Here is a 14,299-nt window from a genome sequence, read left to right on the forward strand (position 1 = left end):
TTAACGTGGAGATGGTGGCTTCTGCTCTAGCTGAGACCCAGAGCCTGAGAGTGCAACTTGCATTCCAAGATGTTCCAGAAGCAATGCCGTCCCTGTGTGAGCATCCTGGCTCCAGCCTGATAAACCTCTGGGCATGAGAGTGAGTGTGCTTCCTGTCACGTTTTCTCTGAGCCTTTTCCCAGCCCAGGCAGGGGGCCTCCCGGGCACAGACAGAATGTCTCTCTGTCCCCAGGGCCCTGGCACAAGGCCTGACTCAGCAAGAAAAGATACTGATAAGTGAATGAACAAGTGATGTGTTGAAAGATTACATCATGTCAGGGACTGGCAGTCTGTTGTTTGCTTCATCCCTCCATCAAACAAACAGATACAATTTCAATCTCACGACAAGCCATCATGTGGACATGGATCCGACTTCCCAGATATAGAAACTGAGGCTGAAGTTGGCAGGAAGTGGGGACACTGCGAATAGGGCTCAGGCTTCCTAGTCCTGGGCACTGCTCTTATCCTTGACCTTAACTGTGTGTGCCTGTCCTCAGAGTCTGGTCTCTGGATATTGAGATGTGGCTGTCCAGCTTGGCACACCTCCTGCTCTGGGGCCCTTTGTCCCTGCTGGATTTGGGGTGCTGGCAGGCCTGCATCCATGGGGCGCTCTCACCTCGGCCCAGTCTGCCAGCGTGCTGGCCTCTGCCCTGGCTGCCCCCCTGTTGGGGGCCCTGGTGCCCAGCCTGCTCTCCCTCCTCATTCCTTGGGCCTCTGTCCTGGAATTCCCTCCACCACGGACAACCGTCTGGGACCCCGGGCTGGCTGGCTTCTGAAATCCTGAGGCTAGCAGGAGTCTACAGTCACCCGGGTTGCCAAGGACCTTGGGACTCTGGACCCGCTGTGCCTGGGGCTTTTCTCCCTGCCGCCACCCTGGGGCTGCTCTGTCTGCTCCCCCAGCAGACTCTGCTTCTGACCCCACTGGAACCTAGAAGGGGACCAGGTTTGCAGCAAGGGACGGGGTGTCCCTGCTCCCCTCTGGATCTGTGCGCCGAGCAGCTTCCCTCCTCTACAGGGAACCGGTCTTGGTGGAACGTGGGCTTTCAATTTAGTGCCACTAGGAAAGAGCTGCCACCAGGTAGTCTCCAGAATCTTCCCTGACGCAGCACCCTACCTCCCCGACTGCTCCTCTGCCGCCTCGTTGGGGCTCGCTCCGCCCACAGCCTCTCCTGCTCCCACGGATGCCCCACACTGCCAGCTCCGTGAAGGGCATCGACGGTTTCACCCCAGGATGCTGGCACGGTCCTCAGCCACATCCCAGGCCCTGGGCACGACACCCACCCGTCTCCTCGAGTCTCTTCACACCGTCCTCACTCCTTGTTGCTTCACCCCGCCTCTGGAGGGCCTGCTGATGGACCTGACGTCGCTCCGAGCTGTTTTTCACTCCAGAACCACCAACTCTGAAATGTGGGCCACCACGGCTCAGTCACTCATCCACACAGTCACAGACGTAAGCAGCACTTGCGGTGCACCTTCTGTGAGCTGGGCACTGGGCTACAGCTCTGTGGGTAGACCAGCCACCTCTGCCTCCTCCGTCCCACTCGCCCTGCCTCCAGCCCCCGCAGCCCCAGAGCACAGCCGCCCCTCCTCCCAGGCTCCACCTCGCCTCTATCTTCACCTGCTTGTGCTTTCTACCTCCAGCCAGACAGGCCCCGTGCCTTTGCTGATGCTGCCCCGGTTCCTATAAAACCCTACTCTCCACCTCTGCAAGGCCAAGATCGACCGACCCTTCCGAGTCTTACTCTAGGGCCACCTCCTTCTGCCAGTGTCACGGGCTGAACTGTGTCTTCCCTCAAATCCAAGTCCCCCTAATCCCCAAGACCTCAGAATGTGACCATATTTGGAGGTAACATCTTTAAAGAGGTAATGAAGGTAAAAGGAGGTCATATCAATGGGCCCTAATCCAATGTGACTTATGTCCTTTTAAGAAGAGGAAATTTGGACACATACAGGTTCAAAGGGAAAACCACATGAAGACACAGGGAGGAGGTGACCATCCGCAAGCCAGGGAGAGAGGCCTTGGAAGAAACTAACCCTGTGGACATGTTCCTCTCTGACTTCTGGCCTCCAGAACTCAGAGAAAACTTTCTGTTGTTTAAGACCCCTGGCCTGTGGTACTTGGTTACGGCAGCCCTGGCAAATGACTACAGCCAGGATGACGTTCCTAGGGCACGAGAAGTCTCTCCTTAGCCCTTCCACCTCACGTCACATTTGTTTGCACAAACATCTTAGCCCCAAGACCCTAGAAACAAGACCCAACTCCATCCCCCCATTTTTCCAATGATTTGGGGAAACAAAAGGCGGTGCTCAGGAAATGCTTGTTGAATGAAGGAGCCCAAGAGAGCCTTTGGGCCAGCAGACCTTCCAGCCCTGGGTAAGGGCTGTGAGCTGCGTTTTGGAACATGGCAGCAGGCCCTTGATATTTATGACCCTGCTTGTTGGCCTTCCTGGGGAGGGGTGCGCACTGCTCTTCAAGTTATGGCCCCCCGGGGTAGCCCCAGACTGACTAGGGGATTGCAAATGGGCGGTCTGCTAATAGCGCGTGCAGACAGTGCAGGAGGTGGCATGAGCCTTGGCCCGGGGTCACACACGCACGCGTCTCACCCAGGGAGGGGTGCTGGAGACCTGAGATGCGTTGCCTCCTCCATCTTTCCCTTTGCAAAGACCTCGAAGTTGACAGATCACCATTTCCTAACCATCCCTCCCTCCCTCCCTATTTTTGACATAGTTCATACCGCCTCTACTTTCTTAACATTTATCTTTACATTGACTCACTGCCCCCTGGAGGCCAGATGACCCGGGCCATAAGACTCAGGCCTGAGCTAAATGGGATGGGCCACCTACCAGGGCCTCTGCAGGGCTCAGAGAAATATGGGAAAGACTGGTGTTCTCTAGAAGGAAAATCTCAGGGAGGCAGTTAAAGCTAAGGAGTGTTGCCACCCCAAATCCCTGGGTACCCACCTTAGCTGGATTTCATTGAAGAGGCAAGAATTTCCTTTCAAGTCTTCAGGGAGGCTGGGGGTGGGGAGAAGACGTGAGAATGAGGGTGATGCCTTCAGAGTCCAATACCTGAACATTAAGGTACCAGAATTCCTCAGAGGGACTAACTTCCCACCTGCCATGTATTTTCAGATGGAGAGCAAAAGTCCCATGGCAGTCCAAATTGCCCCAGGATGAACTGCAACTCGAAACCAGCATGTCAACTGGGGCCCCTGACCTTGTAAGGACAGGTCCCTGGAAAAACCTGCCAAGCCAGAGCCCAGCTGGGACCCACTGCCTGCTGTGGGATGCAGAGTGCGGACAGGCACCCCGGGCAGGGTGTGTCCTCCCAGCTGACTTGCCTCCGCCTGCTGTGGGCAGCCATCGTGTCCACGTCCTGAGCCCAGCATGGCAGCTGGGCCTCCTGAGCGTGGACCCCTGCTCTGGATGCTCCCTAAGGCCCCTTGCACAGCAAGCAAGACCACGGGAGGAGCCAGATTCCACCACGGGAGACAGAGGGGCTGAGAAACATTCCGAAATTGGACTGTGCGTCCCTGAGGCTTCTGTGCCTTTCTAAGTGTGGAGCTACAAACACCTCAGTGGAAAAGGGTGGCAATTTTAAACTTAAGAGCCCTCTTGTATTTGGAAAATAGTTGCTTTAATAAAATAACAACAATACAATATTTCCCATTAGTTTCCAGTAAGTGACCCAATGTTTTTTCAGTGCAATAAGCCCTTTGAAAGGTGAGTCGTGTGAGTTGGGGCACCGGCTGGCATCCTTGAGCCACGGTTTCCAGTGCGCCACTTACAGGCCCCGATGGGCACATGTATCTGTTTTGCAGAAGCACATCCTTGCGCAATCCAAGGTCAAAGTTCAGGGTGTGTAGCTCTGGCGGCCAGCGGCCCCCTCCTTGGGGACCTTTCGGAAGGGAGGCTGGGGTCTCCTTTGCGCCCCTGGCACTGCGTCCGTGCCTTCTGCTTGGTGCCGCCGCCCCCCAGGGCGCACGGCCGCCACGCCAGCGCCTCCACCTGCTCTCGCCTCCTACCCCTCTGCAGACCAGCAGAATATTCTCCCCTTCTCATCGCCGACCAGGAGTTTGCTCTGGTTTCTTGGGAAGAGAAAGAACAGACAGGAGTGTTAGAGCATGCCTGGGCATCCTGCTTATCCCAGCCTGCCCGCAGGACATGACAGCACGGGGGGTTCAGTCCAGGACCCCAGGAGCCTGCACCTGGCCTCCACCTGACGCGGGAGCAGCTAGAGCACTGGAGCCTTTTGACCCATGGAGAGCTTTGAACTAGGAGGGTTGTGGTTCCTGAAGAACTGAAGGGACGGAGCAGGGTGAGGCCCTGACTTTTTCCCTCCAGTTTCTCTGGGTGTATCTCCTATCCTGCGAGCTAGGCAGCCAGGCCGGGGGGCAGAAGGAAGGGCAAGTTCTCCAGCAACGAATGAGGGCTCAAGGCCTTCTGTCCCTCCGCATAGACCCCACCACGAGCCACCCCGCCTCAGCCTGGCGTTCCCGCCACACAGACCCCGAGCGGCACACTGCAGGGCAGGGAAGGAAGAAGGACAGCGGCTCCTGCAAGGTCTGGCCCCCCTGAGTCGACACTGCTGCTGCGTAGAATGGCTAATGGTAGTAAGTACCGCCACTGGGCAGTTGTGGAGAACAAAACAATGTCGCCAAGGGTCGCATCGGACACTCGTCTATTCCTCATTGGCTTAGAGTCCTCGGAAGGCATTTTCTGTAATGTGGGGTAATCATTATACCAAATGTTACCATCGACAGTGGACTGCAGGAAGAAAGTCCCCCTTCAGGATAAAATGATGAAACAGCATACTTTTACCTCCTGGATTTATCTATGAATTCATAGATATTTCCAAGAGAGTGTGGGAGAGAGAGAGAGCAAGCACGTGTGTGTGAACAGCCATTTCCCAGGGCTTCGCCTGTATGCCGTCTGCGCTGGGCCCCCGGGTCCCTGTAGTGAGGCCACCGCCCAGGGCCAGGCAGCCCGCGCGGAACCGCCAGGGCTTTCCTGGGGAGGGGGGCACAGCGCCCTCTGCTGGAGGCAGGGAGCAGCCCGCCCGTCATTACCTGGACACGGCCAGAGCTGTCACCGCAGAGCTGGTCTTGCCGGGCTTCCCTGTCAGAGCAACACTGACATCCAGCTCTCTGCAAAGGGCAAGATTCTTCTCCCACCTGTGACCTGTGAGGAGCGTGAGAGGGGATAGCTGGAAAACCCGAGCAGTTTCACACACACACGCATGTGTACGTCTACACGCAGGGCCACAAACACATACACATATATTTATATTTGTGGTCAGCAGCTTGTTAAATTGAGGGGGAAAATACATTTAATCTTGGCCTGTGCTGTTGCAAAAAGGGCCGTCCCAATTTAATTTGCAGGCTGTGATAGTTACATGTGCTGACGTGCTGCGGTATCCATTGTGTACCAAATTGGATTTGTGTATTATTGCTTTCTAAATTGCATGCCTAGTTCAGCAGAATTGTTCATCAGTGTTTACTGGCTTTATGCTTAATAAGATGCCCCACAATACCTTGCTGCCAGGACGTAATGCAGCCCGTAATTGCCTAGTAAAAATAAATTACATAAAGTCGGCGTTATCAACTTATCTAAATCCTCTCACGCCACAACCAATAATTAAATGCTGAGAACATTTTTTCAAAAAATATAACTCAATGATTGTTACTTCACTCATTTTAATGACTGTATTTGGGGACAGACAGTAATTCCTTCGTGGAGGGTGAGGCAGAGAGACGTCAGCTGGGTCCATCTGTGCGCAGTCACTTGGTTGGAGTCAGGGCAGGAGTGATACAGCTGCCCCAGCTGTCCTGGGGCGGCAGACAGCTCTGTGCATTTTGTGTTTGTGCAAAAGTCCAAAAACCAACCTTTTCCCAAGCACTTTTTATGTACCAGATTGAGCCCACATCTATGGAGTGATTTCTAAAATAAATTGGACTCAACAGGGTTGGTCCTTGCTGCAAATGACAAATAAATGAATTCCAGGAAGAAATTAGATTACATCTGCACACAAATGCAGTAACCTTAATATCCTCAATACCCTCAAAAAACTCCTTTCTTGCCCCTTAAGGTATTTGAGGGATGCAGTAATACACATACCGAGAAACATGCAAATAACCATGTGTCAGGCCCAGTACTGGTCCCTTTCCAACAAAACAGTTATAAACAATATTATGAGAACAAAAAGCCCTCCAGTGGCTTAGGTTTTTAAATCTGCACATGGATTTGCTAACTCTAAGTGGTGACCCAGCCTGATTTTTATGAATAGGTCTGTGCCCTTGTGTCATTTCATCCAAATCCTCCCTTGAACTGTAACTACAGCCCTAGCAGTTAATTTTACTTGACAGTGGTGACTTCAGGCAGGGCAGGACAAACAGCAATGGGAAGGATGTGGGCCCGGAGCTCCTGTCCACCTGACACCATCTTGTAAGTCCCCTAATGTCATCCGCTGGTGTGTTAGAGGAAAAGTCTCTCAGTAGTCTGAGAAAATGATCATAATGAACTACATTCTGTTGAGTAGATCTTTGACTATGTCTATTATAATCTTTCTCATCTGCTTCCTACAAGTTAGGATGTAAGGGAAGTACCTCTATTGACAGAGAGGGAACCTGAGGGCCAAAGAAGTTGCTGGAGACAGAGCTGAGCCTAGAACCTTGTTTCCTGATTTTCATCTTTCTTCTCATCTCCCTAGACTTCATTCCCAATAAGCACAGCCTTGTCGATCCTGAGTAGAAACCCATGAATCCACTGGCACTTCCAGAACCAACAGAATGACTCTGAGGTGCCCTTTGTCTATCTGTCCCTCCATCCATCCACCCACCCATGCAGCCAGCACTCCTACTCAGACATCCACTAACCATGCCTTTAGCTTATCAGAGCTCGGTAGCTTCAGAAGTGTGCAGCTGAGCCCAAGACTGAAGTGGTGTGCTCTCAACCAGGTGTGCCACAGAGCTGCTTCATGAGCCTCCTGGGCGATGCTGACGCAGACGACCCTCAGACCCACTTTGAGGAACTTGCCATGGAGAGTAGGGGGGTTGAGTCGGGACCAGCAGGGCAGACTGGGGCCTGCAGAACCACTTCCTCTCCCCAGGGACAGAGCAAAGCTGTCCCTGCTCCTGTCTGCAGCTGGCAGTCCAGGTCAACAGCCAGCTGGACCCAGGTCCTGGGCTGGGGAATTTGGCATTTAAGAGTCACCCAGGAAGACAGAGAGCATCAAACCAAGCCCTGTTGGGTGTGTCCCCCTCCTGGAGCTCAGGAGCCCCTGACAACCACCGCCACCACTATTCATGTGCCCGAGGAGCATCGCAGAGCTCGCTGGTCCCTGCAGGATGAGGCTGGGACTCAGTGGGGCTTCGAAACACAGCTGCCTACTCCACCAGCAGCTCGCAGAAAACTGCGCAAATCTGTCAACATTCCAAGAGACTTGATGGCTTCCCTGGGCTCTGCAGGCCTGGGTGGAGCTGTGTCCTCGGGCCAAGGAGAGAAGAGGGGAGGGAGGGCTGAGCAAGGCAAGGGCGCCCCACAGGCACCCCTAGCACGGCAGTTACCTCTGGGGCTTGGCGGCAGAGCCCAGGGCTCCTCTGACGCTGCCTGCCCGGGAACGGACATCTTCACATCCTCGGTCTTCCAGATCTGTCCAGAACAGAGAACGCACCCTGAGCTGGGGAAATGAACCTGACTGCAGGCTCCAGGCCCATCCATTCCTCCACACCTGGGGGACGCTGAAGGACGCGGGGCATGGCCCCCTTTCACGTCTCGTGTTGACATATTCTCAGGGAGAAAGCCTACTTAGGCTTTAGTCTCCCTGTGTGGAGGTTTGGCCGAGCACAGGGGCAAACTGGAGGAGTTCCCTCCCCACCCCGGGGTCAGAAGGCAGCTCCCCAACCCCTTACCTGCAGGGACGTGACTCAGGAGCCAGCTTACTACCATTTTACTTCGGTAGTGCCCTCTTGTCTGTCTGCCGCCAGCCCCGGAGGCCTCCCTCACCACTCAGCAGCAGGGTCTCCTGGGCTCTGGCCCGTGGTCCCAGGCCTGCAGTGGGCACCCTCAGGCTGACCACAGATGGCATCTCCCTTGCTGAGCCTGGACTTTCTGTCCCCGCAGGACAATGCGCAGCTTCCACTCACGTGCTTCTGTGAGCGCTACACGGGGCCCAGCCCTGCGCCTGGCTGTCCCGGGAGCTCAGTTATCGCACTAAGCGGACAAGGGCTGCGATCTTGGAACTCTCGCACTCACGCTCTGGGGGTCCCATGGAGGAAAGGCAGCGGCTGCTCGGCCACCTGGGCTCCTCTGGCTGATCCGCAGTGCCGACCACGACCCACCCAGCCCGGGCCTTCGTGACCTCCTCACATTATGGCCAACCCAGGACACCCTGCTTTCTGCAGAGACCCTGTGCCCTCCCAGCCCACAGATGGGGCCCTGTAAGGGGACTTCTCGGGGGCTTCTCCGCAGCCTCATCTCTCCTGTACATGCACGCTGTCCCCCCAGCCCTCTACACGCCCCTACCTCTCCTTATCCTCAGGGCTCCGCTGAAATGCCACCTGTCTCTGCTGGAAATAAATCCATGGTCCCCTTGGACCCCCACCCAGCTATTCATTCTGTTTCCTGAAGCATCATCTCCATGATTATTCTGAGACTTTGGGCGTGGAGGCTCCAGGAGGACAGGGCTGCATTTCAGCTGTGTTGGCACATGGTGAGCTTTCACAAATGCATGTAGAATTCAAAGGGTATTTTCTTGAACACCTTGTGGCATTCAACTGATATTTCCTTCCATAAACTGTGGATTTCAAGTGACAGTTTCTTGAGTGAGGCTCTTCATTATTCCCTATCTTATTCATTCCTTCCTCCTTCCTGTCAGTCTCAGAAAAATCACCTGTATTTTGTTCTTGAGGTGCTATGCCTCCCATCTCAATGTTTCTCCTTCGTGGGCTTTGGTTTCTTGATGATCTCTCCCTCCATGGCCCTCCTCAGAGGATCCGTGGTACTCTTTGATTATCCCAGTCACAGCAGGAACCACATACATGTATTTTCTATCTGCCTTTACTTCTAGAATATGAGCATCTTGAGAACAAGGACCTGTTTATCATTAACCTCTGTGTCCCCTATGGCTTCTATGCAGTGCTTGGTACAGAGCCAGAGTTCAATGATTGTTAGGTGGATGGATGGATGGATGGACGCATGGATGGATAGTTGGAAGGACAAATAAGTGGGTGAATGAGTAGCTGGAAGGATGGATGGAAGAATGAAAGCATGGATGGATGAGTAGGTAGAGAGATAAATGGTTGGATGGGTGGATGGATTAGTGGATGGATGGATGGATGGATGGACACATGGATGGATGGACCAGTGGGTGAATGGATGGCCCAAATGTCTCTTTTCAGTACTGGACTATGTTCTTATGCATCTGACCATTCATCTTTCGTAACCTGTGACAATAAGTGTTTATTTCATTGTGTGAGTATATGTATGTATAAAATTGTATATAATTTTATGTATTATAGAATTTTACTTATTTACTTTTTGCCTGGAAAAAGCCTTGCCTTTGCCCTCACTTGCTGTGGACACCTGGTCTGCAATGGGCTTAAATGCAGCCTGCAGATTTGACCCTTAGAGGAAGTGGGCAGGATGGAGATGAACACATTTCTTGTATCACCCCTCGTTCTGCCCAAGGCACACCTACCCGGACCATGCCATCCTGACTCCCAGTGACGATGACATGGCTTGTGTCCCACGCTGGCCCCTCCATCACGCAGCAGCAGGTTATGGCTCCGTCTGGGCCCCAGGCTGTGATAATGCTGGCCAAGGGTTGTCCGTTGACATTCCACAGGGACAAGTGGGCTCCCGCACAGGAGACGATGGTGCCCTGCCGCAGTGAGAGCAAGCTTCACTTCAGGCTGGGGTCACTGCCTGCCCAACTGCCCAGCCACTCAGTTTGTACACCCAAGCACCCTCAATCTGCCATCTTCTAATGACTGACCAAGGTACTCCCAGATCTCCGAAGACACCCACTTCTTCCTAACTGACTCATAGTGCTGCTGTGTTTTCACACAACTGTACATTTCTGGTTCTTCTCATACTGCAATCATGTGTTTGGATACTGCTTTCCCCAGCATGAAACAACTGGCTCATCCTCTTGGGCTCCTCCCACAGCCCTCTCCCTGGCAGTATACTGACTGGCATAGAAGACCCAGCCTGGACACCACTCCTGGCCTGGACATGAGGTCTACACCTGGCCGGCCAGCACTGTCCCTATGAAGCAGCTTTGGATGTCACCTGGCAGAGGGCGGGGTACAGAGATTTGAATGACTGTATGTGGTTCATAAAATAGGGCAAGGTCCTAATTTCTGGGGAGAAATTTGCCCATTGCATCTCCTGAAATGTTTACGTCCAGAGTGTTTGCTCATCAAGTCCTTGTCTATTTTGTGCTCAATAGAGTTGTGGTCACTGTCACCAAGGACTCACCAAGGACCCCAAGAGCCATCTGGGGCTATGCCTTTGAACCTCGTCCTGACCACAAGGTCTGGGGACATAATTCCTTATGAATTTATTTTCTCCCAGATCAGGGCTTGGTGCTTTCCCCAGTACATGCACCCATTCATCCATGCACCTACCATCCATCCATCCATTCATCTATCCATACATTTATCTCTCCATCTACCCATGCGTCTGTCCATCATCATCCATCTATCCATCATCCATCTATCCTCCATTTGCCCATCTAACATTCATCCTGGATTCAAGCCTACTTGGAGCACCACTTTCAGCCATAGTTATCACAAGAAGCCTCCTCCATCATCTCTTCCTCCTCCTATGATACCCTTACTCAGTCTATCCATGCTTCAGGCCCCTGAGGTTTTCTATCAGCAGATGCAGAGCCTCTGCAACCTCAGAAAATCCCATACCCTATGCTGGGGATTCCAGTGTAGAAGCAGCTCCACGCTGAAATACATATACATACATATATATAAATATATTCATTATATCTATATTACTCTCTCTCTCTCTCTGTCTCTCTCTCTCACACACACACACACACACACACACGCGCGCGTGCGCGTTCCTGGCAGGCTTATCTTTAGTAGCCAGCATGGAGGGACAAACAGAGGCACTTCCTGACTTGAAGACCAGAGGCATCCGCTGAGTTGACATTGATCTGAAGTCAACAAGGTGAATTAGTCAGTCAAGCCCAGAGGATCCCTCACCAAAGCCAATTTCCTGCCTGAACTCCCTGATGCTGTGTCAGAACAGACAGCTCCCACCATCCCACCTCCCCGAGGGAAAAAAAATAAAGAAGCAAAAAATAAGATCGAGATTGTTGATGGCTCTGCGCTGCCTGTGTAAAGAATGCTCCGCTCCTCTGGGGCCTCTCAACATTCTGGGGTGGTCTCTTCCCTGGGTTTTCTCTGGCACAGTCCAACATGCCACCACGCACACTCACAGACACGCTGAGGACACAGACATTGAGAAAGAGGGGCCTCACCGAGACGTCGCTGACGGCGATGGCAGATATGCCCTCCCTGTGGGCGGGCAGGCGGGCTACGTGGGCCAGGTGGTCCAGGTCCCACAGGATGCACGTGCAGTCTTGGGAGCCACTCACCAGGAGGTTGAAGGTGACTGATGCTGCCAGGCACGTGACAGCTTGTGTGTGCCCGTACAAGGCCTAGGGACAGAGGAGGGACCACAGGTTATGAGAGGGACCCCAAATCCAGCTCCTTGGGGACATGTTCCACTCTCCCTTTTACTGTTGGGCCCCAGAAGAGGAAACAGAGATTCAGAGAGATTCAGTGATTCCAAAGTGTGTGAGGTGTGCGTGCACGTGTGTGTGTGCACGCGTGTGTGTATTCATGGGTCTGTGGCCTACTTCTCAGTACCATCCCTTTCCAGGGTTGAGACCCAGCTGGGGAGTATCAGTAGTCCTTTCTTTCGTAACCCAAGCAGAGACACCAGCAGCGTCCTCACGCTGTGCCCTCCTACCTTGTCTCGCATCCTAAAGCAGCACACACCACAATTGATATGCAAGGGCGTTGATTTGTAATGTGTGGTGTCTCAACCAGCAGCACAAGCATCATCTGGAAACGCGTCAGAAATGTAAGTTCTTGGGCCCCACCCAGATCTACTGAATCAGAAACTCTGGTGGGAGGGCCCTGAAACCTGGGTTTTCACAAGCTGTCCAGGGAGTTTGCATGTACACTCAAGTTTGAGCATCACACTAAGGGAACCTCAGAAACACACATGCCCCTGGAAACTATACTGGGAAGAAGGCAGGGAGTTCGGGTCATAGTTTAAAAGGTGTGACTTTTCAAGTCTGAAGGATCCTGGTTCATATTCAGTCTGGCTGCCTGTCAGCCAGTGACTCAGGGCCTCGGTCTTGGCCCTCAGGTTGGCCTGTGCAGGGTCTGGCTTGGCTTCTGGACGATTATGTGTCCAGATCTGACCAGAGGCCTTGCTCCCCTGGGACACGTTCCTGAGGGACGAGGGAGGCCTGCCAGGCACACGGGTACCCAGGCCCACCGCTGCTGGCAGCGGCATGGTTTCCATCACAACCATCCCAGAGGCTGCCAGGTAAGCCTCGTCTGAGAGCTGTCATGCACACACATGCCTGCTGTCCTCTGGAATCAGCCCGACAAGGGCGGAGGTGGTGTTCTGAAATGTGACCACCCTGCCTCCCCTAGTGGTGAGCCTCCACCCTCAGGACCATCCACCCGTCACTCATGTGGGTCAATGAGGCTAAGCATCATTGTTCAAAGCTGCCTCGTTGCCTGGTCATAGCAATTAAGAGTTCTGCCACAGATTCCCATTTGTGCGCCATGGATCCTAACACGGCACCAACCAGACGGTGCTGGCAAGGTTCTAGATGTGACCTATGGAAGAAGTGTAGGGTCATCTTAGGGAAACGGAAACTGTCTAAATAAGTAGAAGAACGTAGAGGGTTTGACAGGTGCTTTCTGGTATCTTCCCAGAACAAACTATGTCTGATAGCTAAGTTCAGACTGGAGGGGACAGGACGGAGAGTGCAGGCCAGGGGACCCAGGCATAAGTGCTGGGGATTCAGAGACAGGCTGTGAGCCCAGAGCCTGGGCGCGCTGTCCGTTCCTGGAGCCGGGGCTGCCACTTTCTGCTGGGGAGGTGCCGGAGAGGGAGGAACCACGGCACACACAGCACCATCCAGCTGCGTAGGGCTGATGCCTCCCACCAGCCCAGAAACTAAAGCACCTGGAGGCAGCCGGCACCTCTCCCCATCTGGAAAGGCCTGGGCGAAAGTGAAGGAGGACAGCAATTTTAAATGTTCTCTGTTGTCTCTTCTATTTTCTCAGAATAATATCTTTCTCCATGGGCAATGAGAATAACTCTGCTATATCACCTTATAACTAACTAAAGCAGCAAAACATAAAGAAAATAAAGAAAAATAAAAACCTCTGAAAACAACTCCCCATGCTGGATATATTGTGGTGAGATGGGTACTCCTAATTCATTGTGGTGGCACTGTAAAGCTACAGAACCATTATAGAAAGCTTTGTGTGACTGCGCTGTAATTCCACTTCTTGAAATTTACTATAAGGAAACAATTAATCAGAAGCAAAGAGCTATCTATATAAGATGTTTTCTGAAGCACTATTTAAAATAGTTAAAATTGGAAGCAATGTAACTGTCTGGTTTTAGAAGAAATGGTTTATTAAACTGTGGTGCATTGGCATAAAACAAGTGAAATGTAATTTTATGGAGATGGAATAATATGGAACAATTGAAATGTAAATTATAGAGACTGTAGAAAAGTGGAAACAATTTGATAGGCTGGGTGAAAACAGAATCAACATATCTACACAATGAGCAGAATGGTATAAATATGTATATCTGGGGATGGTAGTGTGTAACAATGAGAACTCTGATAGAGGTTATAGAGAACTGTTTGACTTTGAAGTCTGTCTTTAATATTATAATATTTTTAGAAATAAAAACTTAAAAAAAAAACTGTTAATGAAGCTATTTAATGATGACTTCTCGGTCTACAAGTCAGGGACAGAGCCCCTCTGTGAGCAGCTTCTAGTCGGGGGGATACCCAAGGCTGTGCCAGCCTCTATAGGTAAATGATAAAGTGTTTTATTTCATTTAGGAAATAAGAGCATATGGGATTTCCCCATATATTTTTCTCTTGATTTATCACTAGGAGAGGATGATAAATTACATTTTATGCTGTCAATACTGGAGCTCTTATGCTGCATCTTCGACACTAAACAGGACCTTG

At 52.2% G+C, this 14,299-nt stretch overlaps 1 protein-coding gene across 1 annotated transcript in view; it reads right to left on the reverse strand.

Annotated features, from left to right (window-relative positions):
- Positions 1-3,657: 3,657 nt before the first annotated feature.
- WDFY4 (WDFY family member 4) overlaps positions 3,658-14,299 on the reverse strand; it is a 255,486-nt gene continuing 244,844 nt past the window's right edge. The window contains exons 57-61 of the mRNA XM_057734870.1: positions 11,537-11,716; positions 9,737-9,919; positions 7,605-7,689; positions 5,109-5,220; positions 3,658-4,127 (exon numbers count right to left, since the gene is read on the reverse strand). Of these exons, the coding sequence (XP_057590853.1) occupies positions 4,061-4,127; positions 5,109-5,220; positions 7,605-7,689; positions 9,737-9,919; positions 11,537-11,716 (627 nt within the window). The 3' untranslated portion in view covers positions 3,658-4,060. The remainder of the gene's footprint in view (positions 4,128-5,108; positions 5,221-7,604; positions 7,690-9,736; positions 9,920-11,536; positions 11,717-14,299) is intronic.

The sequence above is a fragment of the Hippopotamus amphibius genome, chromosome 5, assembly GCF_030028045.1.
Source record: "Hippopotamus amphibius kiboko isolate mHipAmp2 chromosome 5, mHipAmp2.hap2, whole genome shotgun sequence".
NCBI lineage: Eukaryota > Metazoa > Chordata > Mammalia > Artiodactyla > Hippopotamidae > Hippopotamus > Hippopotamus amphibius.